General features: G+C 45.1%; 2 protein-coding genes across 3 annotated transcripts in view; one reads left to right on the top strand and one right to left on the bottom strand.

The window, feature by feature from the left end:
• Positions 1 to 185: 185 nt before the first annotated feature.
• On the bottom strand, positions 186 to 10,301 carry KIF20A (kinesin family member 20A). Its single transcript, XM_021701779.2, has 19 exons — positions 10,263 to 10,301; positions 9,634 to 9,819; positions 8,410 to 8,499; positions 8,191 to 8,310; positions 7,389 to 7,527; positions 6,854 to 7,041; positions 6,641 to 6,767; positions 6,259 to 6,453; positions 6,039 to 6,150; positions 5,866 to 5,934; positions 5,501 to 5,644; positions 5,188 to 5,353; positions 4,909 to 5,073; positions 4,641 to 4,780; positions 3,467 to 3,569; positions 2,783 to 2,978; positions 2,458 to 2,549; positions 2,074 to 2,211; positions 186 to 785 (listed from the first exon to the last, which is right to left on the bottom strand). Exons 2-19 carry the CDS (start codon positions 9,796 to 9,798, stop codon positions 468 to 470), a joined length of 2,667 nt encoding a protein of 888 aa, XP_021557454.1. The 5' UTR covers positions 9,799 to 9,819; positions 10,263 to 10,301; the 3' UTR covers positions 186 to 467.
• A 533-nt stretch (positions 10,302 to 10,834) lies between these two features.
• Positions 10,835 to 13,753, top strand: part of BRD8 (bromodomain containing 8) — a 22,242-nt gene continuing 19,323 nt past the window's right edge. The window contains exons 1-2 of one of the 2 annotated variants that reach the window (XM_021702191.2): positions 10,835 to 10,853; positions 11,814 to 11,910. In XM_021702191.2, the coding sequence (XP_021557866.1) occupies positions 10,835 to 10,853; positions 11,814 to 11,910 (116 nt within the window). Of the gene's footprint in view, positions 10,858 to 11,813; positions 11,911 to 13,753 lie in introns of both variants that reach the window. The other variant, XM_021702193.2, reaches the window with a different exon arrangement.

Genomic DNA, 13,753 nt, shown 5'->3' with positions numbered 1-13,753 from the left:
TTCATTTTATATTAAGGAAGGTTTAGAGTATCTAATGTCCCTTGAATTCATTTCTTACAAAGCTTTTCTTAGCTTAGCTGTACACTCGTTACCCATCTCCACTGCCATTCCTGTGCAAGGTTCTAAGGGCCCCAAATGATATTTAATTTTCAATTTTTTCCCTGTTTTTTAAGTCCTGTTTTGATGAATTTGCTAAATTTGGAATTCAAACAAAAATGGAAAAAAAACCCACAAAAAATGTGAACAATATGTTTATTTAATATAACTTTTTGTGTGCATAGAAGCCATATAAGTAAAAAGGCATGAGATTACATAGGTGATTATATTACAAAAGGGAGGAAAATAACTAGTGTCTGTATTGCATTCTGGATACAGTTCCAGGTATTGGTAAAGCTTTTTAAAAGAGACCTATTTCTCAAGCAGTGACCTGCCTCAGGGCAATGACTGCTCTCTCCTTCCCCACAGCCTTAGTATTTTTTGCCAAAAGGCCCAGATTTGAGTAAAGGGGAGCGCCGTGAGCGCAGGATCCGGGCATAAGGGCTGCAGTCTGTTGAGCTTTGGCAGGTGGGTGTTCTGGGAAGTAAATTTCGAAGAAATGGTTTCTTCCCTGGGGGCTGTTGGTTTGGTTGCTGGTTTTCCTGGTTGGCACCAAGGCGCTTTTTGGTAGAAGCCTGGCCTTGGAGTTTTAGTACAGTATGATACTGCTCTGCGATGCATGCTGCCTTCTTTCGAAGGTCCAGTTTTACTAGCATCATGTTATTCTGCAGCTCAGCCAGGGTCTGATCCTAAGGAGGATGAATAAAGTTAAAGAAAGCCTTTTGGTTTGGTGTATTAGAGAAACTAAAGGGCAGGTAATACATGCCATCCACTACCTAGTTACTAGCAACTGTTTTTACAAAAGATTAATTCTTTAAAGTCAGAGCTTATCATTGAATAGGGGATATTTTCTTTAAGACCCAAACAAATAGCACTGAACAGAAGGACGTTTTCCTATACATGACATGAGCTTACTTAGCCTCCAAGAACCCTAATTCCTATGTATTAAGAGCTGTGTCTAGGGGCACCTGGCTGGCTCAGTCAGTAGAGCATGCAACTCTTGGTCTCAGGTCATGAGTTTGGGCCCCAGGCTGGGTGCAGAGATTACCAAAAATAAATAAACTTTAAAAAAAAAAAAAAAGCCTCATTTAGTCTAAGATTTTTTTTTTTCCCACTCTGCAATCAGGGTGCCTTTTACTGATGACAATTGTCATAGCTTCTTAGTGTTTTGTCTTAGTGGTATAAAATAACAGTTTCTTAAAATCTATGCATTTTGACTTTGTTTTTTAAAAATAGAGTTATTTATTTATAAAGATTTTATTTATTTGACAGAGAGAGATAGTGAGAGAGGGAACACAAGCACAGAGAGCTAGAGTGGGAGAAGCAGGCTCCCTGCTGAGCAGGGAGCCCGATGCGGGGCTCAATCCCAGGACCCTGGGATCATGGTCTGAGCCGAAGGCAGAGGCCTAACTGAGTCACCCAGGCGCCCCTATTCATTTATTTTTTAAGATTTTTTTATTGATTTTTGTGAGAGAGTGAGAGTGCATGAGGTGGGGGGAGGGGCAGAGGGAGAAGCAGACTCCCTGCTGAGTACGGAGCCTGATGCAGGGCTTGATCCCAGGACCCTGGGATCATGAACTGAGCTGAAGGCAGACACTTAACCGACTGAGCCACTCAGGTGCCCAAGTTTTATTTTTTTAAGTAGGCTCCACACCCAATGTGGGGCTTAAACTCATGACCCTGAGATAAGAGTCACATACTTTACTGACTGAGCCAGCCAGGTGCCCCTTAATATCTACACATTTTGGATGAAATACAATATCTACTTCCATAGGGTTGTTATAACAGAAAATGCCTATAAATTACTTAGCATAGTACCTTGTACTTAAATAATTTTATTTTGCAAAGAAGAAAAACTCCCCTCCCTTAAGACTAGCCCAAAATCTCTGCTTTTCTCTTCTGCTTCTCATTTTTCTTTCTCGCATATACTCTGGAGTGGGCTGATGGGAGAGAAGGAGATATACAGGGTACCCTAACCTGTTTGATTAAGATGTCATCACAAGTGGTCAAGGCTTGGCGTAGTTTTCCTGCCCCAGTGCTGTGGCAACAGGCTCTTTCTGCTGACTGAAGAGACTCACCAAGTTTCTGAATCTCTGTCCGCAGCAGCCTTATATTCTGAAAAGAATAAGTGTAGGAACCACATTGTGGCCAAGATCAACCAGGATAATGAACTGAAGGAACTGGATAGCCATTTGAAGAGAAGTAAAATTAGAAAGGCTAGTCAGCTAAATGAAGGAGCCACTCTACAGGACTGTGCACAAAAAACAGAAACAAAAACCCTGGTCCTCACATAAACCACAGGTACAGGACTGGAAGCTGCCTTAGGTAAGAGCCTTGGTAACAGAGAAAGGTATAAATTACCTTTTGGCCCTCCTCTAATTTCTTGTCCACATCAATGGTAAAAGGCTTGGCTGAGGGTGGTGGTTCTAACATTTTCTGATACTTCTGTAGTTCTGAGGGAAGGAAACAAGAAACTTGTATGCTTTCTAGCCTTGGACTTACCTCTTAACTGAATGAACAGTAGCTTGCAGCAAATATAAAGTGAGGCCATGTGCATCCTAGAGTGAAAGGTCAGGGGATGTAGCTCAGAGTTGAGGAAATGATCTTGGAGTTGGGAGTCTGAAGGCCCAAGTTTGAACAGTTCTCTGAACCACTCCTATGCTTTGTGCCCTCTCTCCTTCCTTACCTTCAGTGGTGGAGTTTAGCTCTGCTCTGCACTGTTCCAGTTTAGCTTTAATCTCATGGAGCTGCTGATTGGAGGCAGAAGCTGCCAACCTTTGTGACCGCCGAAGGGACAATTCAGACCCTGATTGTTGAGGGGCTATCGGCTGTCTGGCTTCCTGCAAAAGAGCTTCTAGCTCTTCAATTTTCTCATCCCGTTCCTAAGAGGGAAGCAGCACAGTTCCATCAAGAGTCAGACAAATCTTGCAGGAATGGATGACTGAACAGTGAACAAAACCTTCCCTGACAATTATGCCTCAAAAGCCTGTTAGCAGGGTGCCTGGGTAGCTTAGTCTGTTAAGCGTCTGACTTCGGCTCAGGTCATGATCTCCGGGTCCTGGCTATTCACTCAGCGGGGAGTCTGCTTCTCCCTCTCCCTCTGCCCCTCCCCCCTGCTCATGCTCACACACTCTCTCAAATAAACAAAATCTTAAAAAAAAAAAAAAAAAAAAGAGCCTGTTAACTCTTAAGCCATTTCCAGGTCAACCAACCCTTAATTCATAGACTGACACCTGATAGTACTTTTTAAAAGACTAGAAAAAACTGAGTTACATATTCCTGCCCTACCAGAGTTTATAAAATCTATTTACATCAGACAAGCTAGTGATGGGAATCAGTGGCTAGTCGGGGCTGCTTCAGGGCAACTCACCTGAAGCTCTTCTTGGTAAAAACTTGTAAGTGATTCTTTGAGGATCTTTAGTTTCTCTTCATACATTTCCTCTAATAGTTCCTTTTGTGTGTCCAAATGTTCACTGTCAAAGAAAAATAAAGAAGAATGTATATATACACACACACGTGCACACACACACAACGGAATATTACTCAGCCATAGAAAATGAAATCTTGCCCTTTGCAATGACATGGACGGACTGAGAAAGTATTATGTTAAGTGACATAAATCAGAGAAAGACAAAATACTATATGATTTCACTTTTATGTGGAATCTAAGAAACACAAAAAAAAACAGACTCTTTTTTTAAACAGACTCTTAAATAGAACAAACTGGTGGTTGCCAGAGGGCAGGGGGGTGGGAGGAATGGGTGAAATAGATAAAAGGAATTAAAAGGTACAAACTTCCAATTACAAAATAAATAAGTCACAGAGATGAAAAATACAGCATCAGGAGTATAATAACACTGTAATAATGTATGGTTGAAAAATGGTGACTACACTTACTATGGTGAACATTGAATAATGTATAGAATTGTCAAATCCCTAGGTTGTACATGTAAAACTAATACTGTATGTCAATTATATTTAAATAATAAATTTTTTTAAGAGCAAGAGTGAGTCAGGGGCGCCTGGGTGGCTCAGTTGGTTAAGCGACTGCCTTCGGCTCAGGTCATGATCCTGGAGTCCCAGGATCGAGTCCCGCATCAGGCTCCCTGCTCGGCAGGGAGCCTGCTTCTCCCTCTGACCCTCCCCCCTCTCATGTGCTCTCTGTCTCTCTCATTCTCTCTGTCTCAAATAAATAAATAAAATCTTTAATAAATAAATAAATTTAAAAAAAAAAAAAGTGAGTCAGGAGGGAGGGTCAGAGAGAAAATCTAAAGCAGGGTGCATGCCCAGTGCAGAGCACAATGTGGGGGCTCCATCTCCCGACCCTAGATCATGATGTGAGCCAAGATCCAGAGATGCTTAACCGACTGAGTCACCCATGCACCCCAATAATAAATTTTTTTCAAAAAAAGAAGAAAAGGGAGTGAAGATTCTGAGGAGTAAGTTTGGAGGACAGAGCTTGAGGCACAACTCTATCCTAGTCCCTATTCCCCACCCTCTGTCTGGTCTAGTTGACAGACCAAGAGCGGTCACTCAGCTGATACCTGCACCACTGTTCCCGTTGTTGCATCTGTTCCACCATCTCATTGCAAATTTCATCACGGAGCTGCATCTCCAGCTGCAACTTTTCCTGCCGTTCTTTACAAAGCAGTGCTTTCATGGCTTCCACCACCTGCAGGAGCTCCTGGAGGGACACACAGTTCACAAGTGATCAGATGTCCATGCCCCACAAAGGTGAAGGCCCACCTGGAAGGCAGCGTGGAAAATACGTAGCCATCAAGCTGCTACACCAGAGCTTTCTTGCATTCTCACCTCTTTGCCATACATGGAGATGTCAACTTCATTCTCAATGTCATCATCAAGGCCTGGTTCTGTCTTAGCTCCCATCTCTAAGCTGGGAGATGCCCGCAGACTGTGTTCCTTGATGAATGAATGTAGCAATGGGAATCCCAGTTGGACAGGTGGAGCATGCACAAGCTAGGTGGGGAGGGGGTGGGAAATCAAGTGAATTCATAACTAGTCCCTAGTAGACTCCTTAAATAAAGGTACCAGCCCAAAGTGAGCACAACCATTACACCTACAGCTTCTTACCTGGCTGGCAATGGCTGAGAACTTGGCCACATGAAGGGTTTCATCATAGGTAGATGCACAGGGATTCACATTGACAATCATGCAGGAGCGGCCTCGACCTGTGAAGAAGCCTTGGAATACTCGAGTCAACTTGCTGTCACGGAAGGGAACCAGGTTCTGTTTTGACCTAGCAGGGGATCAGAGAACAGAGCTATAAGCAGAATTCCAGCCCTTAGAGTATCCCAGCACCATCCCCAGTGATGACCGGGAAGTCTCTTAGCAAACTGCAGTGCTCCAGACCATCCTAGCCCATGGCTTACAGCCAGAAGCTCACCGATTCTGCTGGTTTTGGCGCAGGGCAGCAATACAACGGCCCAAGGTGTGCAGGGAAGTATTAATGTTTCCTGCTTCCTTCAGCCGCTCACCACTTTTCTGATCTTTGCAGCGCTCTGAGCCAGCCAGATCACAGAGTGACAACCTTGAATGGTGGACAGGATCTGACATAAGGACCCCACATGTTATGAGCTTTCCAGCCCTTCATATAGTTCTAGGGAGGGGAGGACCCACCAAGGATCGCTGTACCCAAGGAAGCAGAGCAAGACTCTTAATAGAAGTAATTCCTCTGAGGACCTCCCTTAACCCCTGCCTCCAGTACCATTTATGACCAAGAAGCCCACATTTCTAAATGGAAAAACGTACTCGCTGATCTTGGGGATGATATCCCCTTCCCCCTGAAGGTGCAGGATCCGTATCGAGAAGATGCTATGACTGGAAATCAATAAAAGAAAAGTCACTGTGTGTCTTCCATGACTAGGTGGAGGACTATTGTTTCCTAGAACACAGTGAAAAGGTGACTCCCACAGCCCACTCACCTGCGGCTAGAATTCTGGTTCAGATGGGTGCTGGCAAAGCTCTGGTTTTTACGACCCACTTTGAGCAGTTTCCAGGCCTCCTCAGCATCCTGAACATGAACCCAGTTGAGATCTGAGGCAAAGAAGAGAAAGGCATATAGAAGATGGGAGCACCTAACTTGTCCAGGTTTCTCCCAAGTCCTGTTTCAGGGTTGTTGGCAGCCTCCCTACCTTCCCATACCTTTCACATAGGGATTGCCATTTTGATCTTCACAGAGCCGCAGAGTCTGCCTCTTGCGCTGCTGGCTAGGTGGTTCTAACAGGTCATAAAGCAGTTCATTGTAGATCTCAAAGAAGGAGATCCAGACGGAGAAGCGAATGTCTGCAGGGACACTCACAGGGGCAGTGTCTGGCTGTGCCCATCGGTGACTCGTTTCTGGGGAAGAAGCCCATGTACAGGGCAGGACATCAGCTCTAGAGTAGTCCATCTCCCCTTTGGCCTGCAGGGGCCTTAGAAGGAGCAACGTAGGTTGAAACCTCTGGTTTATACCCCTGGAAGCTGTTGGGAGCAAGGGAGTGGGTTTCTACTGTTACTTGGTACAGAACCCAGTCATGGTACGTACCATCCAGCTGGCTACTGCTGGTCATGTGACTGGAGGAGAGCCCAGCAATGCCACTGTCAAAGCTGGTGCTGGTACCCATCCGACCTTCAATGTAGACACTCCTCTTCAAGGAGGTGGACAGCTCCTCCTGGAGAGGCCCAGGGAGAAAATAAGCACAAAACTTTCCACAGATTTGTCTTCTTATCCCCACCTCTGTGAGCACCAGCACTTCACCTCTTGGAGGCCTCCATTTAGCAGGGCCAGTTTCTTCATTTCCTCCTGTCGGATCTGCTTGCTGTCTAGCCAGATTACCTCATTGAACAGTACAGGCTTCAGATCAGGTGTTGGTTGAAGTTGGCCTTGGAGGCTATTGAAGATCAGAGCCAAGGACCGGGGTAGGATCCCTCCATCCTTGATGGTACCTGGAAGCATGTGAGAGATGGACAGCTGAGTGCTCCTTCCAAATTCAAAGCATCAAAAGGCAAAGAAAACATCAGTACAGGGGCACCTGGGTGGCTCAGTCAGTTAAGCGTCTGCCTCGGCTCAGGTCATGATCCCAGGGTCCTGGGATTGAGCCCCACATCAGGCTCGCTGCTCAGCGGGGAGTCTGCTTCTCCCTCTCCCCGTCCCCCTTGCTCGTGTTCTCACTCTCTCTCCCTATCTTTCTCTCTCAAATGAATAAATAAAAAATCTTAAAAAAAACAAACAAAAAACAAAAAGCATCATTACAGGCCAATCAGCAATTCTGTGAGGCCCACTACTCACTCACCTTGAATTGTGTGGGTTTTCCCTGAGTTGGTGACTCCGTATGTATAAATGAGCCAGTTCTGCCCTTTGAGTACATCCTTTACCATCTCCTTCACGGTCAGGTTGAAGAAGGATGCCTGTCCCACTTCTGGCCCAAAGATCTAGAGACAGACCCAATTTCTCAGAGGCCCATCCCTCATCTCCCCTTGCCTCCTGTACAGAGCCAGCAGATGTGTCCCTTCCTGGTTGACTGGCTCTGGAGACTACTCAAGCAACCTCTTCCCACAGTGCTTCCAGCTGCTCTCCAAACACTGAAGACGAAACCACCCTCTGCCAGTGCATCTTTCATCCAAATCAACAGATACTTCCAGGTACCATCAAGAATGGAGAGATCCTACCCCCGGCCCTTGGCTCCGATCTTCAATAGCTTCCAAGGCCATTGTGTGTGTAGCATCACACTACTCTTGGGCTACGTCTGATGCTACACACACAATGGCACACAGTAATCACAAGGGTGGGCTTTAGAGATGGATAGTTCTAGATGCAAGGCCTAACTCTACCACTGACTAGCTACATGGATTCAGCAACATAATCTTCACTGAGTCATAGTATCCTTATCAGGAAAATAGGGACAAGAATAATAATAATAGAGATGTTGGGAATTAATACACATAAATTAATGCACTGACTCATACATGAGTCCCCAAAATTATAGACATGCATATATAAGGAACTCACAGTCAAGTAAAAGGCTTCCCCTCTAAAGAGAGAATAAAGTTGCCCCCAATATGTTGGTCCTCGTTCATAAACCATTACCTCCATACCTGGGAAAAGGTGAATCTATGGGCAGCTTGGCCAATTCCCCGCTCATTGCTCTTCTGGGCAAAGGAGTCCTTGGGTGCCTGTAGAACAAGGGTCTCCACATTCTCGATACGGACACAATCCTGAGAAGGGGTAAAAAAAAATCACAGAAGGAAACAATCCTAGGAACCTTTCCTGTATTGTATCATGCCATCTTAAATCCTCCCTCCTCAGACACTCACCTGATCTTCCTGTCGTTCCAACTCTGAAGGTAACAAAGGCCTAACTCTCAGGTATACTTTCACCTTCTCTGTACTATCCTCAGATGGAACCTGTGGCAGAATTCCAGGCCGGAATCAGCAGTTACTTCCAAGCAGATGGGCAAACACAGCATAATTCCAGAGAATCATGCTAACAGTACCCCCATTTCACCTCACATGTCTGTACAGCTAGCTACTCCCTAGTTCCATAATTATTCCAACCCACATGGGTTTTTTCACTGCTTTATCACCCTTCACTGTCTTCAGTATCCTGGAAACGTTGGCCTGCCACACTGACTTCCTGAATTAGAACTGGTTAACTTGTATGCAAATCAGCATGTGGTATTACAGCAAAACATAGTAGTTAAGCACCTTGGAGGCAGACAAACCTAAATTTGAGTTCCAATTCCATCATTTAGAAGTATGACATCTTGAACAAGTTCTTTAGATTCTCTGCCTCTGTTTCCGTATCTGTAGAATTGGGTTAATAATAGAACCCACTTCATTCATGCAACAGATATTTAGAGATCTGCCTACTATGGCCTGGGAACTCTAAGGCTCTGGTGGTCCAGAGGCAGGGACATTATCAAGGCTCCTGCTCTCATGAAATTTTCTCTATAAAAGAGGAGACTTCCTAGTAGAATTGTTTTCAACCAGCGCCATTTCCCCGCCAAGGGACATTTAGCTAGGTTAGGGGAAGTTTCTTGGTTGTCACAGTGGGAAGGAACTAGTGACATCTAGTGCGTAGAGGCCAGGTATGTTGCTAAACATCTTAAGGTACAAGACAGCCCCCTAAAATGAATTATCTGGCCCCAAATGTTAATAATGCTGCAGCTGAGAAACCCCAGCTTAGCATAAAGGCTCCAAAAATGGAAGCTACAGTTGATATTAAAAACATACTTAATGGCAGTATGATCTTGTGCAAATTACTTAACACATCTACGCCTCATGGTGAAGAAGAGAGAACTATTAGCCTTCCCTCTTAGGACTGAGAGTATGCACGTGAGAGTGTTTCCTTAATGGAATGCAAATAATAGTTCTTAAGGACACACAAATTTACATTTTTCACCTGTCGTGCTCTTAATTTTTAATTGATCTCTCAGACCCTTGGGATTGCTGTCTTTGACCTGATACTAATTCTGTATGGACAACTGGTAGGCTGAGGACATCACTTTCTGCTGCCAAGCCACTGTCCAACTCCTTTACCTGCTGCTTATCCTCCAGGGAGGTGGAGATGACAGAGCAGTCTGATATCAGGTCTTTGCGTACCACAGACCCTAAATCTGCAGCTGTGGACTCAAACATGGGGGAGACTACAACCTCCTCATCTGACAGCAAGCCGGCTGGCGGAGAAAGGATCCCTTGCGACATGACAGCAGGGGCAGCTTAGGTCTACAAAGAGACAAGAATGGGTAGGGAGGAGAACTTAAGGGACAGAAGAGGCTGCAAGTTCTAGGTAAGAAACAATTTCCTTGCCCCAGGACACCTTCCTCACGCTGCTTGAATTCCTACTCCCTTATCCCTTCAAATGCCAGTAGAGGGGTAGGGAATAAGAGGAGTTAATCACGTAATCCTGTCTTAGGCATTTCCGACCGCCAAAAGGAATGAACAGATACCTCGCTCCAAAAGCAGAAGGCCACACTAATTAGGGTGCCTCGCCCACCGGTGTCGAGGAGGTGGTATATTTGCCTTAGGCTCCTTCTCCAACCTCACTCCAGGCCCAAAGGGAGGACAGAGGTATTAAAGGGATTGCCGCAGCTTCGCTTTCTAAAAGCCTATCCCGCGAGGGCAATTACTGGTACCGCAGCTGGGCTCCGGCACAGCCGCAAACTCACCGAAGACGCGACACTCGCTCCTCCTCTGGTACCGGCTCACACACCCTGCTGCCGAACCTGGACTTTCGCCGTCTGAGAGCACAACTCCACCCACGAGGAGCACCTTTGTTACTGATACAATGTTTTAAATTACGCGCTGCGTTCGTTCGGCCAATCAGACAGCGAAGCCTGCAGCTGCCAATCAGCGCAAGGAAAAGGGGCGGATGCGACTGGTAGACGGTTTGCTCTGGCTTGACCTCTGCCTTCTAATGTGGGTCCGGGTTACCAACTGACAGAATTTGGATTCGGGCCGCCTACAATTCTTCGCGCTTAACACTTTTCCTTGGACCTTAGGACCTTCTTTTCTAGGAAACCTAAAGGAAATTCTGAGGCTTCAGCGCCATCCTCGTTAGCACATTCCTTCCCAGAAGCGCTCAAGAAACCTGGTTTAGGGCTTGCTCATCCTGGGCGTTGGGACTACGTTTCCCAGGAGGCATCGCGAACAAACTCCCGGACTCTATTTCCCAGAGTTCCCGGGGAGGGGGCCGCACTAGACTGTCTTCCCTGAGGGGGTTGGAGACTTCAGGGCCAAGATGGCTGCAGGAACGGGTAGTAAGTATGTCCACTGTTTTTGCGTGGAAGGCCTTTTAGACCAGAGGCTAGGTACCAGATTTCTGTCACACGCATGGGGATTAGGAGCAATGATTGCCCAAGAGCCCAGGGTCTTGAGGAACCTGCACTCGGCCGTATCGTGAATACTAACGATTAGAGGCCCAGAAGAAGTGTAGGGTGTTGTGTCTCAGGGAGGCTGCGGAGATTTGAGAGAAGCAGCTCAGTGAATCCTTATGTGTTTGGGAACTCTGTGGGGTGCGAGATAAAGGGGCTCAGGAGACTTGGGTGTGCAGACGAAGAGATGCTGTGAGCCATAGGGAGCAACCTGCTCTCAAAGAGCCGTTCGTTTTCTGGCCAGCGTTTGTGAGGCCCGTGGTCCAGCTCCCAGAGAAATGGGGTAGTTTAACTGTTAGCTTTTTCGGCCGCTAGGGAAATTGCGTTTTGTGCATCTCAGCCATTTTCCTGTTTCGTACATTGAAAAGGTCTTACTATGTTCGACAGCTACATGGAGGTAGAAGTACTGAGAAAAGTAAACAAGTTTATGCTAAGAAGGAGGCAGGGCAGTAGGCGCGGGGTGGGGGAGGGGAGTGGCTGCTCGGAATCCTGGGAAATAACCCTCGCGTTCAAATTGGAATCAAGTAGTCTTTTTTTTTTCGTCTTAAAAGTGGGCCTGTCGTGAGAACTGCCTTATCTTACTCTGACATTCTCCCCTGCCTTTTTAAAATAAAACAAAGTAGCCATGTCATTTGAAGAAGTAAAATGTTTTGCCAGATACTCAGTGCAATTTTGCGGGGAATGAATCGTGATGATATTTTAGTAGAGAGATGAAAATCAAGATTCCGTGATCGTAACTCACTGTGTTCCACAAGGTGGGATGTTTTGTATTAGGCTTTTAGTCCTCCCTTTGGGCCTTAGAACTAGTGCCTCAGTGGTTGTTCTCTAAGACTTTTCTCCTTTTAGAACACAAGCTTCTGAGTACTGGCCCTACAGAGCCATGGTCCATCCGAGAGAAGCTCTGTTTAGCGTCTTCGGTCATGAGGAGTGGAGATCAAAATTGGTAAGGTATCTAAGATAGCTGCATTCTTGGGTCTTAGAAACTGTTGGGCATTTTTTGATTACACTGGTGGATTCCTATAATCATACTAGCGTTTACGGAGTATTTCTTTTTTAACAGCATTATTGAGATTTAATTCAAATAGCATAAAATTAACCTAGTATATACACATAATTTAGTATATTCACAGAGTTGTGTAATCATTATCAGTCTAATTTTATTTACTTTTAAATTTTATTTATTTGACAGAGAGCACAAGTAGTCAGAAAGGCGGGCAGAGGGAGAGGGAGAAGCACGTTCCCTGCTGAGCAGGGAGCCTGACTTGGGGCTGGATCCCAAGACCCTGGGATCATGACCTGAGCTGAAGGCAGAGGCTTAACCAACTGAGCCATCCACGCGCCCCCACAGTCTAATTTTAGAACATTTTCATTACTCCTAAAAGAAGTTTCTTATCCCTTCCTTAGCTGTCACTTTACAATCTCTCCACCTCCCTATCATCCACCCCCACCCTCAGGCAGAGACACTCAGTCTACTTTCTTTATCTGTAGATTGCCTATTCTGGATGTTTCGTATAAATGGAACCCTGTAATTTGAGGAACAGCTGGACTTTAAAAAAATTTTTTTTAAAGATTTATTTATTTATTTTAGAGAGAGAGTTAGCACGCAAGCAGGGGGATGGAGAGAATCCTTAAGCAAACTTCCCCCTGAGCATGGAGCTTGACTCAGGGCTTGATTCCAGGACTCTGAGATCAGACCTGAGCCAAAATCCAGAGTCAGAGGCTCAATCAACTGAGCCATCCAGGCGCCTCCCACTGAACTATTTTTTAAAATGGCCTCATATTTTTTACATTCCCACAGGCAATGAATGAAGGCCCCACTTTCTTTTGTATGCCTGACAGCTCTTACTGTGTGTCTTGCTAGTGGGTATGAGATGGTATCTCATTGTGGTTTTGATTTCCATATCCCTGATGACTAATGTTGAGCATCTTTTCATGTGCTTATTGGTCATTTGTGTCTCTTTAGAAAAATGTCTGCTCCGATCCTTTGGATTCTTTTTTTTTTTTTTTTTTTTAAGTATTTATTTATTTGAGAGACAAACGGAGAGAGCATGAGTAGGGGGGGAAGGGAAGAGGCAGAGGGAGAGGCAGAGGGAGAAGCCGACTCCCCGCAGAGCAGCGATCCCAAGACCCTGGGATCATGACCTGAGTGAAAGGTAAATGCTTAACCAGCTGAGCCACCTAGGTGCCCTGATCCTCTGGATTCTTTATATTATTACTATTACTGAGTTTTAACATTCTTTGTATATTCTGGACACAAATTGTTTGTCAGATAATTTGCAAATATTTCTATTTTATGTATTGTCTTTTTACTTTCTTGATTAATACCATTTACAACACAAAAGTTTTCAATTTTGATATGTCCGGTTTATTATTTTCTTGTGTCGCTTATGCTTTTGGTGTCATGGCTCAGAAACCATTTACTTTTGTGTTTTCTTTTCAAAGCTTTATAGTTTTAGGTCTATGATCCGTTTTGAGTTAGGTTTTTTTTTTTTTTTTTTAAAGTAGGTTTGACTCCCAACTTGGGGCTAGAACTCACGACCCTGAGATCTAGGGTTGCATGCTCTGCCGACGGAGCCAGCCAGGCACTCCATTTTTTTTTTTTATTTTTTTATTTTTTTTAAAGATTTTTTTTTTTATTTATTTATTTGAAACAGAGAGAATGAGAGAGACAGAGAGCACATGAGAGGGGATAGGGTCAGAGGACGAAGCAGACTCCCCGCCGAGCAGGGAGCCCGATGCGGGACTCGATCCCGGGACTCCAGGATCATGACCTGAGCCGAAGGCAG

The sequence above is a fragment of the Neomonachus schauinslandi genome, chromosome 7, assembly GCF_002201575.2.
Source record: "Neomonachus schauinslandi chromosome 7, ASM220157v2, whole genome shotgun sequence".
Taxonomy (NCBI): Eukaryota; Metazoa; Chordata; class Mammalia; order Carnivora; family Phocidae; genus Neomonachus; species Neomonachus schauinslandi.
Note: the sequence above shows the minus strand (reverse complement) of the source record. Positions and strands in the feature narration are given on the sequence as shown.